The sequence below is a fragment of the Talpa europaea genome (assembly GCF_964194135.1).
Source record: "Talpa europaea genome assembly, chromosome: 15".
Lineage (NCBI taxonomy): Eukaryota > Metazoa > Chordata > Mammalia > Eulipotyphla > Talpidae > Talpa > Talpa europaea.
This window is the reverse complement of record NC_140083.1, coordinates 86,490,361-86,503,808: the sequence shown is the minus strand read 5'-3', so window position 1 is coordinate 86,503,808 and position 13,448 is coordinate 86,490,361. Positions and strand designations below refer to the sequence as shown.

The window sequence follows — 13,448 nt, the reverse complement described above, 5'->3', positions numbered from 1 at the left end:
AGGCGGCTTCACGTCCGCAGACCCCAAGGGTGGAGGCTAGGCCAGGGGTGCCTGTGTTCCCACAGCTTGGCAGGGCCCCATGGCCACAGAGGCCCCAGCACAGCCATCTCGCCCCCTCCAGGGCAGTGTCTGCACCCCAGCAGCACTCCCAACCCATTTCGCCCCAAGCCTCACCCATGGGCTCGAGGCAAGTTTCATCCAAGTGCCTCCATGAGCACCAATGATTCAGTGATGGACACACAAAGAAAATGCAATTCTCCCGATTGCAGGGACAGTGCGAGCCCCCAAGCCTTGGCTCCCACAGTTGGCCATTTTTAAGGCCCTTTGTGAAGCCAAGCGGCCGGGTGGACTCCGGGAATGGCCCAGAGTGCGGGCTGGGCGGCAAGAGAGAAGCCCAGGCTGCCAGGGAGCCTTAGCCACCTTCCCCTGCTGTCTGCTGTGTCCGCAGGTGCCACCCGCTGCAGGCGTTGCTGGTCTAAAAGCAGCTCAACGAAAACAATCAAGGAGGCCTCCCCAGTGGCACGGGGGTTAAGTCTGGGTGCTGTCAAGCCATCGCCAGCCACAGCGGCTGGAGTGCGATCCCGGCCAGGGAGCTGCCCACAGGGCGCGGCAGACTCGTCTGTCTCCCCGCGGCCCCCTCAGCAGTGGGTTTCAGTGGATCCGCCTGTTCTGTTCCCTGCTTTGTCTCTGGTGACTCCTCTCACCCCCCGCACCTCTGGCCTGCACCCCAGCTCTTGTGTGCATAAATAAGTAAATATTTAAAAAATAAAAGAAACTCCAGGAAACTGCACTGTTTTATTCTGTTTCTCTTGAAATGTGATTGAGCCTCTCCTGCATACAAATTGTTTCATGTCACTTTAACATGAAAAACACGTAGTAACGTCGAGTCCTAGTAAATCAATAGACAAAAGAACCTTCGGCTTCAGAGAAACACAGAATCTAACTCTCCTCAACACCCTGCTCCTCCCTGGGCTCTGCGTGGGAGGAGCCAGCAGCACCTCATTCAAAACGGAACAGAACGATCAGGCTCTGTCTGGGGGTGACTCAGTGGGGTGAAAAAGAGAAAAAGCATCTTAAAGCGGGATGAAGAGGGCCGGGCAGCGGGCCCGGCGGGCCAGAGCCGCAAGGGATGCTGGGGGACCGGCTCACGCGGGGCCCAGGCCAGCCAGGCGGAGCCACAGCCGACGACTCTCGGGGACCCAGCTCAGGCCCCACCCACCCCCGCCAGACAGCCCCACTTGGAGTCGCTTCAGGTCTGGGGGATCCGGGTCCCCTGGGGCTCGGGGAGCGGGCCGGGGGCCCAGGCACCGGCTCACAGACACCTCCCTGGCTTGTCCTGAAGCCCAGAGCTGACGCCCGAACACACCGTCTGGAGTCCCGGCCACCCTTGGCCAGGGAGGGCAAGTCCCCTCCAGCAGCCCAGAGCAGGCCTGCGGCCCGGAGCGGGCTGACCCCAGGCTCTCCAGCCTCGGTCTCGACCACAAGTCAGGGCCAGAAGAACCAGCGATTTCCGATTTCCTCCTTCCAGGAAGCGCTGACCTCAAAGCTGATGCCCAAAGGCTGAGAGTGACCCCGGCTCGGTTCTTGCTCTCCCGTCCGAGCCTCACCCGACAGACAGTGGCCGGAAGCTTGAGCAGCTCAGGCAGACGGACTCCCGGCAGGGCCTTGCTGCTCACGCTTAACTGAACAAGAGTTTTCATCCTGAGGTTGGGTTGAAACACGAACCAGGGTGTTTCCCAGACCCCTGCCCGGAGGCTGGCTCTGGCCTGGCGCCCGCAGGGCCTGGCATGGGCGGCCCCTGGCGTAGCTGATCAGATTAGAGCAACGCTCGGCTCCAAGACTGCACAGCCTGGTGTTTCCACTTGAGGAGGTTCTCAGAGAAGACGACCTGAACCTGCAAACAGCTGAGGCGCCAGGCCCAGGCCCAGCGTAACAGCTGGACCCCATGAGTCCCGCCTGCACCCTCAGCCGCGCACACAAAACTGCAGTAGGTGACGGTTGCATGCTGCGGGGGCCAGGCCGTCCACGCCCGGCATGGGGAGCCCCACACGGCCAGCATGGGGGCCAGGCCATCCATGCCCGGCACAGGGGCCCCGCACACCACTGCCGAGCTTGGCTGCTTTTGCAAACAGGAGGTTCGTGATTCCTGTCCTTTAAGATTTATCTCGGGGTCCTCACTTGCTAACCAGCAGACACGACTCTGTTCCCCGGACACGGTGCCTGCCGGGAACCCTGGCCAGGCCACAGGTACCTGCGCTGCTCGGGCTGGTGGCCCCGAGCCCGTGGGGTCCAACTGTGCCCTTCCTGCCTCCACCGCCAGGACCGGGAGACCACACCTTCGCGCCTGGTGGAAAACCAAGTGTGATTAAAGGAAATAGGCCCATCATTTGGGTCTTTTGGCAACAGCGCCCGGGATAGGATACACAGGACTCGCTCCCCCGGCCCGGGCGGATCCACCGCGGCGCTCCCTGCCACTGCCTCCCAGCTCCGGCAGGCCCGGCGGGCCCACGCCACGGGCTGCGCCTGCAGAGCCTCCGCCGGGGTGCTCGGCCCCTGCTCCCGGGCCGCCCTCTCGCCTCCATGCCAGGCCTGAGCGGCCAGGGCCGGCACCGGGGAGCCCACGCGAACCAGCACCTCCAAACTCAAACTCAGCTCCGTCTCCAACGCCGACGCTGGAGAGCCAGATGCTCTCCTCTAATGGGAACACGAGGACATTACTTAAACAATGGCAGAGCTGGAAGCCCGTTCCAAATGGACCCAGACCTGGTCGGCAGGCCGCCTGGCTCCCAGCACTGGGCCTGGCCAGCCCAGACATGGCCTGCCTGTGGTCAGCTGGCCCAGGCCTCCTCACTGGCGCCGAGCCCAAAACCCTTAATTTCCAAAATCGTCTCCAGCATGTTGACCCGCACGCAACACCCTCACCAGACAATGTTCAGTGCATTCTGTGACCGGTGTTTCCAGCACAGAAACGACCAACATCATACACTGGACCCCGGGGCTCCGGTACCTTTCGCTCCGTGTTCACTAAGGCCGCTGCCATCCAATCGATTTGAACCAGAATCTCCAAAATCAAATTCAGTGTCTCCTGTCCTTTCTCCAGGCTCAAAATAAGATGACCAAGACTTTTCTACTAGCAGAGAAGCAAACATGTTAATAAAACAAGGAGGAACATTCGAAACCGGCTCAGACTCCACGAGGTCAGAGCTGAACACAGGTTATAGCCCTCTGATCCGCCTGCTTAGCCTCGAGCTGGACCAGAACCCCAGCTGGCCCAGGGCAAAGGCCTTTCACCCATTTCCTCACGAGCTTTCTGCTATGCCCCAAAGCCTGGCTCCCCACTTCTGCTCTGGGAACACCTGCAGGACGCAGGCTGTGGCCGTGAGAACACAGACACATGCGTCCTGAGAGTCCTCTCTGCTCACGCAGGAGCCAATGTCAACTCCAAAGCCATTGACTAGATTTCCTCGTACGTGTCACTGCCTTGGACGGCGGCCGCCAACACGGCCCAGTGAGAACAGACTGTCCCAAGTCAGAGCAGCACGATACTTCCCTCAAGTCCAAAACAGATCCTCCCGGCTAAGAAATTTCAAATTACTATTAATTATGACAAGAAATACTTAAAATGCAACTGCGCTGAGTGGAGTACCTGAGCTGGCCCGGACCCCGGATCCAGGGTCCCTGGAGCTGGTCCAGGCAGCCACACCGCCCACAGTGCCGTCCCTTCCACCGTCAGCAGGTCCAGACCCCCGATGCCCAGTGGCCCCCACATCCCTTCGCACGTTTTCCGAACCATCACCGACCACTGAACTTCCACCTTTCCCACCAGCGCCGCCTGCAGGGTGTGAAATGCCGGTCACAGGGTGTGCTGAGAACGAGCAACTCAAAATGTTTGTGCACAAGTGAGAAAAATATCTCCACCCCAGGACAGCGACCCCTTGGCGCCCCCTGCGAGTCCTGCTCTCCAGCCGTGTGGGTCGCGGGCACCGCGCGCCCCCGCGCCCGGCAGCATCTCCAAAACCCAAGGCAGCTTCTCCGTCCTCTGCTCTGGATTCCCAAGCAGGTGGCCATTTGCCAACTGATGAAACATCAAAATGGACCTGAGTTACTCTCCTCTGGTTAGCGAGTTCACTGTGAGTGCGTCTAGCACAAGTGTTTTAACTGCAGGATCAAATTTACCAGGGTCAGGTGTGCTGGAGATCCGACGCCAGCCGGCCGGCAGCGGCCCCCTCTGTCCCACAGCCCGCCACCCTCCCCCCAACCTTCTCCAGTCCAGACCCGGTGTCCTGAGGCCCCAGCCCAGCGCATGCTCTTGAGAGGCCCCGCCCCGCAGCCTCCCTGCTGTTGGCACCATCTGCTGAATTTAGCAAGTCACCGGGCCCAGTGATCTGCACACAGGAGGCCTCTTCTCCCTCCACTGGAGCCCTGAGGCCACGCCCAGGGGCCCCCTAGGCAGAGCCCCGCTGAGGGCCAAGGGCCACGTTTCTTCCTGTCCCAAGCCCAAAATCAAAGACAAAACCCAAGTGAGTCTGGAAAATCAAGCTGTTACCACTTTAACTCACTAAGCTGGTTCATTAATCAGCAAGGAACAAAGGCATTGAACAACCTGCGTTTTCACCCGCAGGCCCCCAGCGCCTGGGGCTCAGGGTCACCAGTCCCAAGACCCGGCCCAGAGGCTTGCTGGCCCTGACAGCTTTTGTGATTTCAATTCTGAATAAACGGCCCCTCCCATTCTTTCTGGCCTTCTTTTCAAGACAACCTTTTCAAATGAGTGTAGGGGAATTTAAAATGCTGACTGTGAAAGCTGACATTCACAGTCAGCATCTCAAAACTGCCCCCAGGGCACCAAGGCTGCTCCCTGCACAAAGCCCAGGAGCGGGGCCTCTAGAGGGCAAGTCACAGAGGCGGAGGGCGTCCAGGCAGCCAGCCTGCCAGTGCCGCCTCTTCACTCGCCGACCTATGCAGGAAGCAGCAGGTCCTTCAAGAACAGGTGACTGACAGCCTCTCGGCCAACAGACCGCGTCCTCCCCGGGGCCGAGGGCCCACGTCTCCGACTGAAGCAGGAACCAAGGCTCCAGTACCTGCTCTGCCAGCAGCGGGGCCAGCGGCGGCCCCTCCACTCCCAGCCAACACACCGAATCCGCTCAGGCCAGAGGGGCCTGCATCTACTTCATCTCGATTTGAGGTGGAGTCACCAAATTCTGTGCCGCCAAATCCTGCGGGGGCTTCTTCTGCTACCAGATAGAAACACGGAGAATCAGAGAACGCACCCGTGTCCACGCCGCACCGGGGCCGCTGCCACCCACGGCCCCACCAGCTGGGCCACAACTCAGAGCCGACTGTCTCCTGGAAACCGCCGGTGGCCCCTCGCCAGCTCCACCCTTCCCGGCTCCTGCCGGGCAGGAACTCTAAGGCTTCGGGGCGTCAGGAAAACCTGGGCCCGCCCTGTAGGGGAAGCCTGAGCCTGCAGGCGCCTGGTCCTTTCCAGGTCAGGCAAGCCACAGGCGCGGGCTCCCTCAAGGCCCTGCTTTGTGAGACCCTCAGCAAACAGAGCCACTGAGAGCCAGCCCTGACACAGGATGCCCGTGTGCGGTGGGGCAGAGGACAAGCCCCGCCTGGAGCTCGGCCCAGGAAGCCTCTGGGTGTGCAGAGGCCTGTGGGCTCCGAGCATCATTGGGAGGACCAGGGCACGAAAGCAGGGGCAGAAGCCAAACGCAGGCCACACAGAGCAGGCCCCGGCCCGGGGCTACCCGCCAGGGCGTCCTCCACGCCAGGCGGCCACGTTCCAGCACCCTCGCCCTGTCAGCCGCTTGGCAACCGCACCCCCTGGGTATGAGCCAGGAGGACAGGGGTGGACACGACACCAGAGCCTGTGGTGGGGCTGGAACAAGAACGGGGATGAGCCCTGCACACCCAGCTCGCTGCCCCTCTGGAGGAGGACTCAGCTGCCCAGAGGGGCGGGCAGGCCCAGGCACTGGGGTGTGTTTAGATTAGACAGGCAAGTGAAGTGGGAGCCAGGGCGCAGCGGCCCCCACAGGACGGCTTGGGCCTGCAGGCACCGGACAGGCCTCCATGTCCAGCCCTTCCTGGCCCGCTGTGGGCGCCGTGGGCAGGTGGCACCGGGAACCCCACTGCCTGCGCCAACAGGGCGCCCCAGAGCAGCGCCTCGCAGGGAAGGCAAATGAGAGATGCTGGCCAGGGCAGCTCGCAGTGTCGGCAGCCCTGATCCATCCTCCCTGCCTGATCCATCCTCCCTGATCCATCCATCCCTCCGGGCCGGCCTGGGACACTGCCCCATACTCCCTGCCACAGTGAGAGACATCGGGGCCGCTTACCTGAGCCGCTTCTGGCCGCATTAACACCTGCGGGAAGAGGGAAGAGGAGCCCCTGTGACGGGGGCAGGCTGCTGACCGGTCCTCCCCGCCCTCGCCTGATCCTGGGGTCTGGACCCCGCTCGGCGGGGACTCTCCTCAGCCAGGGTCTGGGCAGCGTGGGGGCACAGGAGCCGCCGGGGTGCAGGAAGGCAGCGCTCCTCCAGCCCCAGACCCGGGGCCTGCGTGGGCGAGGCAGAGCCGCCTGCCCAGGACGTGGCCGCCTTGCCGAGGAGCCAGGGCTTGTCCCCTGAGTCCTGCTCCAATGGGAAGCCGCTGGGCTGCGCCTCCACCGGGCAAACACCAGCGGACAAGACGGAGGGCAGCCCCTCTCCCTGATCTGCGCTGGCCTGCGGGGCCCGCAGCCCCCAACATCCAGTGTGTGGGGCACCGGCTCCCCCACTCTCTGCCAGAGGGCAGCCACCCCGGGGCAGGAGATGGCTCCTGGGAGGCCGCAGGATGCGCGGGCGCAGCCTCCGGGGCCTGCACCCGGCTGGGCTGGGAGGGGTGAGTGGGGGATGTCAGCGGGATCCGCGTCTGCATCCCAGGACACCAGAGCCCTTGGGCTGACGGCGTTGCCTGCGCTGCTTCCCGTGTGACAGGGGCGCGCTCAGGCACCCCCAGCCCAGGGGGGTCCCACAGCCCCAGACTCACACTCGCCCCCCAGCATGAGCGCGTCAGGGGCAGTACCTGGACTTCCCACCGGCCATTTTCTGGCCTGGCCCTCAGGCCGCGCCACGGCCGAGAACAGGCGCAGGAAACCCCTGACCCGGGTGGGGAGGCCGCGCAGGGCCGTCATAACTGGACAGGGCCCAGGGCGGCCCGGCCGCGGCGCCCTCCCCGGGCTCTCCCAGCCCCTCTCCCGGTGCTCGGCCCGACAGCGGCCGCGGCTGGACACCGGCTCTGGCCCGGCCCGAGGGAGGCAGGACGCGGCGCAGGAGGACGGGCGGCAGAGCCGCGGCCACGGGTACCTGAGCAGAGTGTGCAGAGCGCGGCCGCCAGGCCCAGCCAGGCGGGCTTCATGGCGGCGAGGGCGGCCAGGCTGCGGGACCCGGCGGCAGCAGCGCTTTATAGGCCTCATGGCCCTGGTGACAGGCCCGCTCCCCCCACCCCGCGCCCTCCCGACCGGGCCAGCGGGCAGCCAGGCCCCCCGCCCTCGGCAAACAGGGGATTAGCCATGGACGCGCCATCTGCGCCCGTCAGTCCGGACGTCCTCGGGCTCGAGAAGCGCAAACATGGAGGGACACACCCGCGGCCACCCCGGGCAGGGCGCCCCGTCCTGAAACAAAGAAGGGGCACGGGGGGGGGGGGGTGTCTCCTGGGGGACACGCGGCTGTGGGGAGGAGGGGGTCTGGGGCGGGGTGTCAGGGCGGGGATCTGGGCGTAGGGGTGCAGGGTGGGGGACAGGGCAGGGCAGAGGTCTGGGGCGGGGGCGGGGAGGGAACGGGGGTAGGTCAGGTGTTGGGGTGGGCCTAGGGGATTGGGTGGCAGGTGAATGGGGGGATGGGGAGGCACCCACAGAATCAGGCCGCTGCTGGCTGTGAGGCTGGCTCTGCCCCGCACTAGCAGGGGAAAGCAGAAGAGCCCAGGAATGGGGAGCTTTGGGAAGAGCACCCCAAACACCCGGGGCCGATTCAACAGGCAGGGCCGTCTGGGTCATTCCTGGAGGGGGGGCCGCACATGGCCGGCGCCAGGGGGGCAGCACCCACACTCCCCGGGGGGCGGGAGGCTGGGCGGCCCCGAGTGATGTCCTGGGGTCACAGTCAGACTTTGCCTGTGTCCGTCTGGACCCGGGCAGGGCAGGGAGCGGGAGAAATGCGCCAACGCCCACAGACCCCACTGGGCGGCTGCCCCCGCGCCCCCCGCCGCCTTAGGGTCCTGGCCCTGGCATCTCCCCACCACACCCCGGTTGCCCGCGCCGCCCACTCAAGGCCACAGGCCGAGGCGACCAAGCCCGAACCCCAGTTCGTGCTTGGCAGACACCCCGACATTTCTGCGAACCCAGAAATCAGCGGGACGGTGGCATCTGCCACACCAGCCGCCGCAGGGCCTGTCCGCTCCGGGGTTTCAGCGCCCGCGGCACAGTCCCGGAGAGCAGATGGGGCTTCAGGGCAAGGACCGGCCCGGGGTGCGGGGTCAGCACCGTGAGCAGGGCGGGAGGGACAGTGGCCTCCACGCGCACAGCCCCGGGGCTGGCGCACCAGGACGCCCGGACGCGCCGGGGCTGTGTGCTCGGGACAGGCTGGTCCCTCTTGACCAGCGTGGGGAGGGCGTGGGGGGCAGCAGGGAGCCGGGGGGCGGTCGGGGGCCAAGGGGTGGCCGGGGGCCTAGGGGCCGTCGAGAGCCGAGTCCCCTCCAGGCACAGTGAGCACGGCTGTCCGAGCTGGCGGCCTGTGAACGCTGCTGATACTCGACGTGGGGTCAGCACAGGAAGCCGGGGGCGCCTTAGTGGGGTGCAGCGGGATGGGGGGCACCTAAGCGCCGGCGGGGAGCGCACCTGAGCCCGGGCCCAGCGTCTGCCGGTCCCCACAAGGCCCAGCTCTTCACCTGTCGACACCCCCAACCCCTCGGCCTCCCCAGGAAGCTCTAAAGCTGCAGCTAACTTCAGGGTCTGATCCTAAATGAAGTGGCCTGCTGAGTCCGCAGTTCCAGGGTCTGTCTTTATTCTGCGGCCCAGGAACCAACAGAGGCGGAGGAGCGTCCCCCAGCGCCCCGAGTGTCCAGGGCCAGGCCCGCCAGAACCCACAGCACCCCAGAAACCAGCTCCCGCTTGCCTGTCCCCAGCGCCCCCCATGGTCACCCACGACACCGACCCCTCCCCCAGGACACTCAGGCCAGCGCGAGGACACATCACGATGTCACGATGCATAAACACGCTCCAACATGTTTATTTTTCCATTTAAATACAATGTTCATTTACAGATTTCTCCATGATTGTCTTTTGTAGAAAAGTGGGGACGTTGGAGGAACCCGCAGCCGCCTCCTCTCCAGCTCCAGAGGATGCGCCCAGCAGGCCCAGGGGCGGGGATGGGGGGGCCACGGCAGGGGGCCCCACAGCAGGGGGTGGGGCTCCGCACAGGTCAGCGCGCACCAGGGTCCTGGCCTGACGCCCCCTGGCCAGGAGCCCCACGCAGGTGCATCCCCATGCCAGGGAGGGGTGGCAGTGGGGGCCGACAGGGTCTGGGGAGAGGGTCTCTGCCTGAACACCAGGGCCGAGGGGCCGCCTTTGGGGAGCAGGTGCTGCAGTGCAAGGCAGGCCGGGACCACGAACAGCAAACTGAAGCCTCCACACCTGGAGACCCCGACACACACCTAAGAGCCCCCAAACCGAGGGTCTCCACAGCCGGCAGGTCTCCGAAGCCCCTGCCTCTGAGGGTCACTCTGCACGCTGTGCCCCACGCCCCCTGCTGGCCTCGGGCCCCAAGGCGCCGCCAGCGCCAAGAAGCGCCCACAGTGCAGCAGAGACGGGCCTGCAAGGTAAGCCCTTTTCAGATCCTACTGCTGAACCTGCAGAAGAATCCGACCTACGGGGAACTAAAATACTGCATATAAATAGCTCTCTTAAAATATACTCCCGCTGGCAGCTGTTTGGAGACATTTATGTTTAAAATAAAATATATTAACACTCCTTCATAAACACACGATCTTTTCAAAGAGTGGAAACCCTTCATATGTAAACATTTTTTAAAGAAATTTTACAAAAGAAGAGACTCTCCTCCGCAGGCCGGACTCGGCAGCCCTCAGTCCACAGAGATCCCTCTCATTTTTTCAGCGAGTTCGTTCCTCACTTCAATGTGCTTTTCTAAGTTCTGCACTTCATGAGGGAGGTTGATGTCCCAGACAGACACGCAAGACTGAAGCTCTGAAAAATAAAAAGTGACATTGATTTCCAAGATGTGACAAAGCACCTTTATTTTATTTCAATTTCGTTGTTTTATATGCAGTTGCCTTAGACAAATGCAGGCACAAACAGGGAATAATGCACTAAGTTACTGCTGTTTTTAACAGGTTATATTTGGAAACATTTACAACTCATTACAGAAAAATAAATACTAACACTTCAAAAGGCGTGTGGACCTTTTAATAACCAGACATTTCATTCTCTGAGTTTTCCCAGACACTGTTCAGAATCAGACCATCTGGGTATTGGTCACTTACAGGAAAATATGGACATTTATTTTAATTTGGGCTAATTCGCACTTATTCCCCTATTAATGGTGGCTGATGTTGCTACTCTGAAAAAAATAAACACGTTAACACTGAAATTACTGAAACCTAACTCTAGAGTGTCTGAATTATCTGTGCTGTGAAGAAGCCGGAACCAGAAAGGCTTCAGACATGAGGCCCACGTCAGGGCCGGGGTGGCCAGGACACCTGCCTGTCAGGGGCCTGTCCTGTCAACATTACCTTTCTCCTGCTGCGAACCCTCAGAACTCTTCCGGGTGTACCCCAAAACCAGCACGACGTTTTTAAAGCTTCCTTTACCCCAAAAAATGAAAAAAAACAGGAATTTTCTGTTAAAACAATGTAAATTGTTAAAACAAAAAAAAATAGTTGTTCACATTTCAAGAGATAAAATCCTGGGGACTTAAGTCCTTCCTTTCAGGAGACATCTCGTGTATGGTAAAAAAAAAAAAGCCCCTCCAAAAAGACCAGCATTTTAAGTTAAAAACTTCTTGTCTCCTTCTATGGTTTTATTAGTTGCGTGAAATCTGAGAAAACCTTTCTGCAAAACGGGTCCACGTCCTTCCAGCACCCCCTGCCATAGTCAGAACTCACGAGCCGTGTTTGTGGAAGCTGGCACAGACAGAGAGCCCCCCGACCCCCGCGATCCCCCCAGGGCCGGGAGCCGCTGCGAGAGGACAGGCACGTGCGGACCCAGCCGCGCGACTCCAGGAGCGGGGACGGCAGAAACCCACAGCCGAGCTCCGTGCCACCCACGGGGAGCTGACGGGGCCGTGGCCTCACGCGGGGGCCTGTGGCCGGACACCAGAGCTTCCCCGGTCTGCGGCTGGCGAGGCCAGAGGGCGGCCGAGCAGCCCTCGAGGGTAATCGGGCCCGGGCAGGCAGCGGGGAGGCGGGCGTGCGCTGAGGGGTGCTCTCTGTGGGAGGACGCTGGGAGGACGGTGGAGCACCCTCACAGTGGAGTGCGCGCCGTGTCCAGGGACCCGCAGGGCACACCGCGCCGCAGCGTGGGGAGCGCAGCACAGCCTGGAGAAACGACTCAGCACTTTCTTCAGGCTCTAAACATTTACGCCTTATTTCTAAATGCACAGACGCTTTAACTACAGGACGTAGCCCTGCACTGCTACTGTGCGATCGATCGACTCTGTGTCGAGACCACTGCTGTTCTCTAAGCCAAACCACTGGTCCAAAAAAGACAAGGAAATGGGAATTACGTGTGCAGAAAGCATACTTGTGTGCTGTTAGGGTTTCTTCACACTACAGCCGAAAAGCAGGAACCAGACAAAAGACGACATTACAGCCTGAGTTAAACATCCTGAACTGCCACATCTGTGGACTGTGGTGCTGGCTGTGCTGCCACAGGACCATGAGTTTATTTAACAGGATTCTTTCATAAGGACAGATGCTAGACTAGGATCAGAATCAACATGTAATTTCTTTGTTGAAAGCAAAAATACCTCAACGTGATAGAGTTCCCATTTGTGCCTTAAGTGTTAAGGAGAAAGAGAAAGCAAGACCCCCCAATGCTCAGAGCTACTCCACCGCTGATTCCTGGGGGACGGGAGCACCCACTCCTCTACCCGCTCCCAGTCTGAGCTCAGGCCAAGAGCCGCCAAGACAGCCCCAGGGACATGGGACAGTGAGAACAAATTTTTAGAAGAGCAGACTTGGAGTCTCCAGAGAACAGGGAGTGCAGACTGGCCCAACCACTGTGGAAAGCCGTGTGGAGGGTCCCCAAACTACTGCAAATGGAGCTACCCTATGACCCAGCGACTCCACTCCTAGGCATCTGCCCAAAGGACACAAACACATTAATCCAAAAGGACACCTGCCCTCCTGTGTTCATGGCAGCACTATTTATAGCAGCTGAGATACGGAAACAACCCAAATGCCCAAAAAAGAGGCGACTGGATCAAAATGATGTGGTCTATAGACACAAAATGGAATACTACGCAGCCATCAAAAAGGATAAGCTCTTGCCATTTGCAGCAACATGGATGGAGCTGGAAGGAATGATGCTCAGTGAAATAGCCAGAAGGAAAAAGATAAATACCAATGGTTTTAACCATATGTGCGATATAGAGAAACGGAACAAAAGGTCAAGGCAAAGACAAACCAGGGCAGCTGACCATAGGTCTGAGGCACATGGTAGGGGAGGGGAAGGAGAGGGGTCAGAAGACAGGAGGGATGAGCTCAAGGGACAGGGTGACAGTTGGGGGGCTGTGGTGGTGGAAAAACCGTGGGGGCCGCACCTGGGGGAGAAACCAGTCACTGTACAAAAATGAACGACTGTGCAAGAAGACAAAAACAAGTAAACATGTAATCTTTAAAAAGAGAGAGGGACCAGGCAAGAAGCCTGGGGACTTGCCCAGCTGTGCGGTCACCATGACCCGCACGGAGTCGTAGAAACCGCGGATGAGCCGGATGAGCCGATGCGTGGACAGGTCCAGCAGTAGGATGCAGCCTCCGCCGGTGCCCACCCACAGGGCTGTGTTCTTCTGCAGACACAGCGCCTTCACCCTCCCCACGTAGGTGGCTGAGGGCCTGCAGTCCTTGCTTCCTGGTGCCGCCTCCTCCCTGCAAGTAGAAGGCGGCCTGGTGACCCCCACGCCAGGCAGGGGCTGGGTGGGGGCGTTTGGGGGGGCTCGCCATCCTACACAGGGCGTCACTGCCACGGGCCCTGAGGCCACGTTTCCTGCCTGAACACATCATCAAAGGCAGCAGCCTCTGAACTTTCAGAAACTCTGAAATAAATTGGGTAAACACAATTTTCAGAAAAAGCCTGCCATCCAGTAAAGGAATTTGCCCGATTTAAAGAAGACGAAGTCGGCTTTGCAAGCATTCCACCAGCGCCAGTTACAAAGGGAAATTATTCGTGAATTACGGGGAAATTGA

At 60.8% G+C, this 13,448-nt stretch overlaps 2 protein-coding genes across 2 annotated transcripts in view; both read right to left on the bottom strand.

Moving 5' to 3' along the window:
• Window positions 1-7,391, bottom strand: part of MUC19 (mucin 19, oligomeric) — a gene marked incomplete at both ends in the record, with an annotated part of 29,879 nt that extends 22,488 nt beyond the window's left edge. The window contains 5 exons of the mRNA XM_084256199.1: window positions 2,424-2,694; window positions 3,647-3,832; window positions 5,016-5,116; window positions 6,333-6,359; window positions 7,340-7,391. Coding sequence (XP_084112325.1) covers window positions 2,424-2,694; window positions 3,647-3,832; window positions 5,016-5,116; window positions 6,333-6,359; window positions 7,340-7,391 — 637 coding nt within the window. The remainder of the gene's footprint in view (window positions 1-2,423; window positions 2,695-3,646; window positions 3,833-5,015; window positions 5,117-6,332; window positions 6,360-7,339) is intronic.
• Window positions 7,392-10,108: 2,717 nt separating this feature from the next.
• LRRK2 (leucine rich repeat kinase 2) overlaps window positions 10,109-13,448 on the bottom strand; it is a gene marked incomplete at both ends in the record, with an annotated part of 44,695 nt that continues 41,355 nt past the window's right edge. Inside the window, 3 exons of the mRNA XM_084256198.1 lie at window positions 10,109-10,230; window positions 10,776-10,843; window positions 12,918-13,130. Of these exons, the coding sequence (XP_084112324.1) occupies window positions 10,109-10,230; window positions 10,776-10,843; window positions 12,918-13,130 (403 nt within the window). The remainder of the gene's footprint in view (window positions 10,231-10,775; window positions 10,844-12,917; window positions 13,131-13,448) is intronic.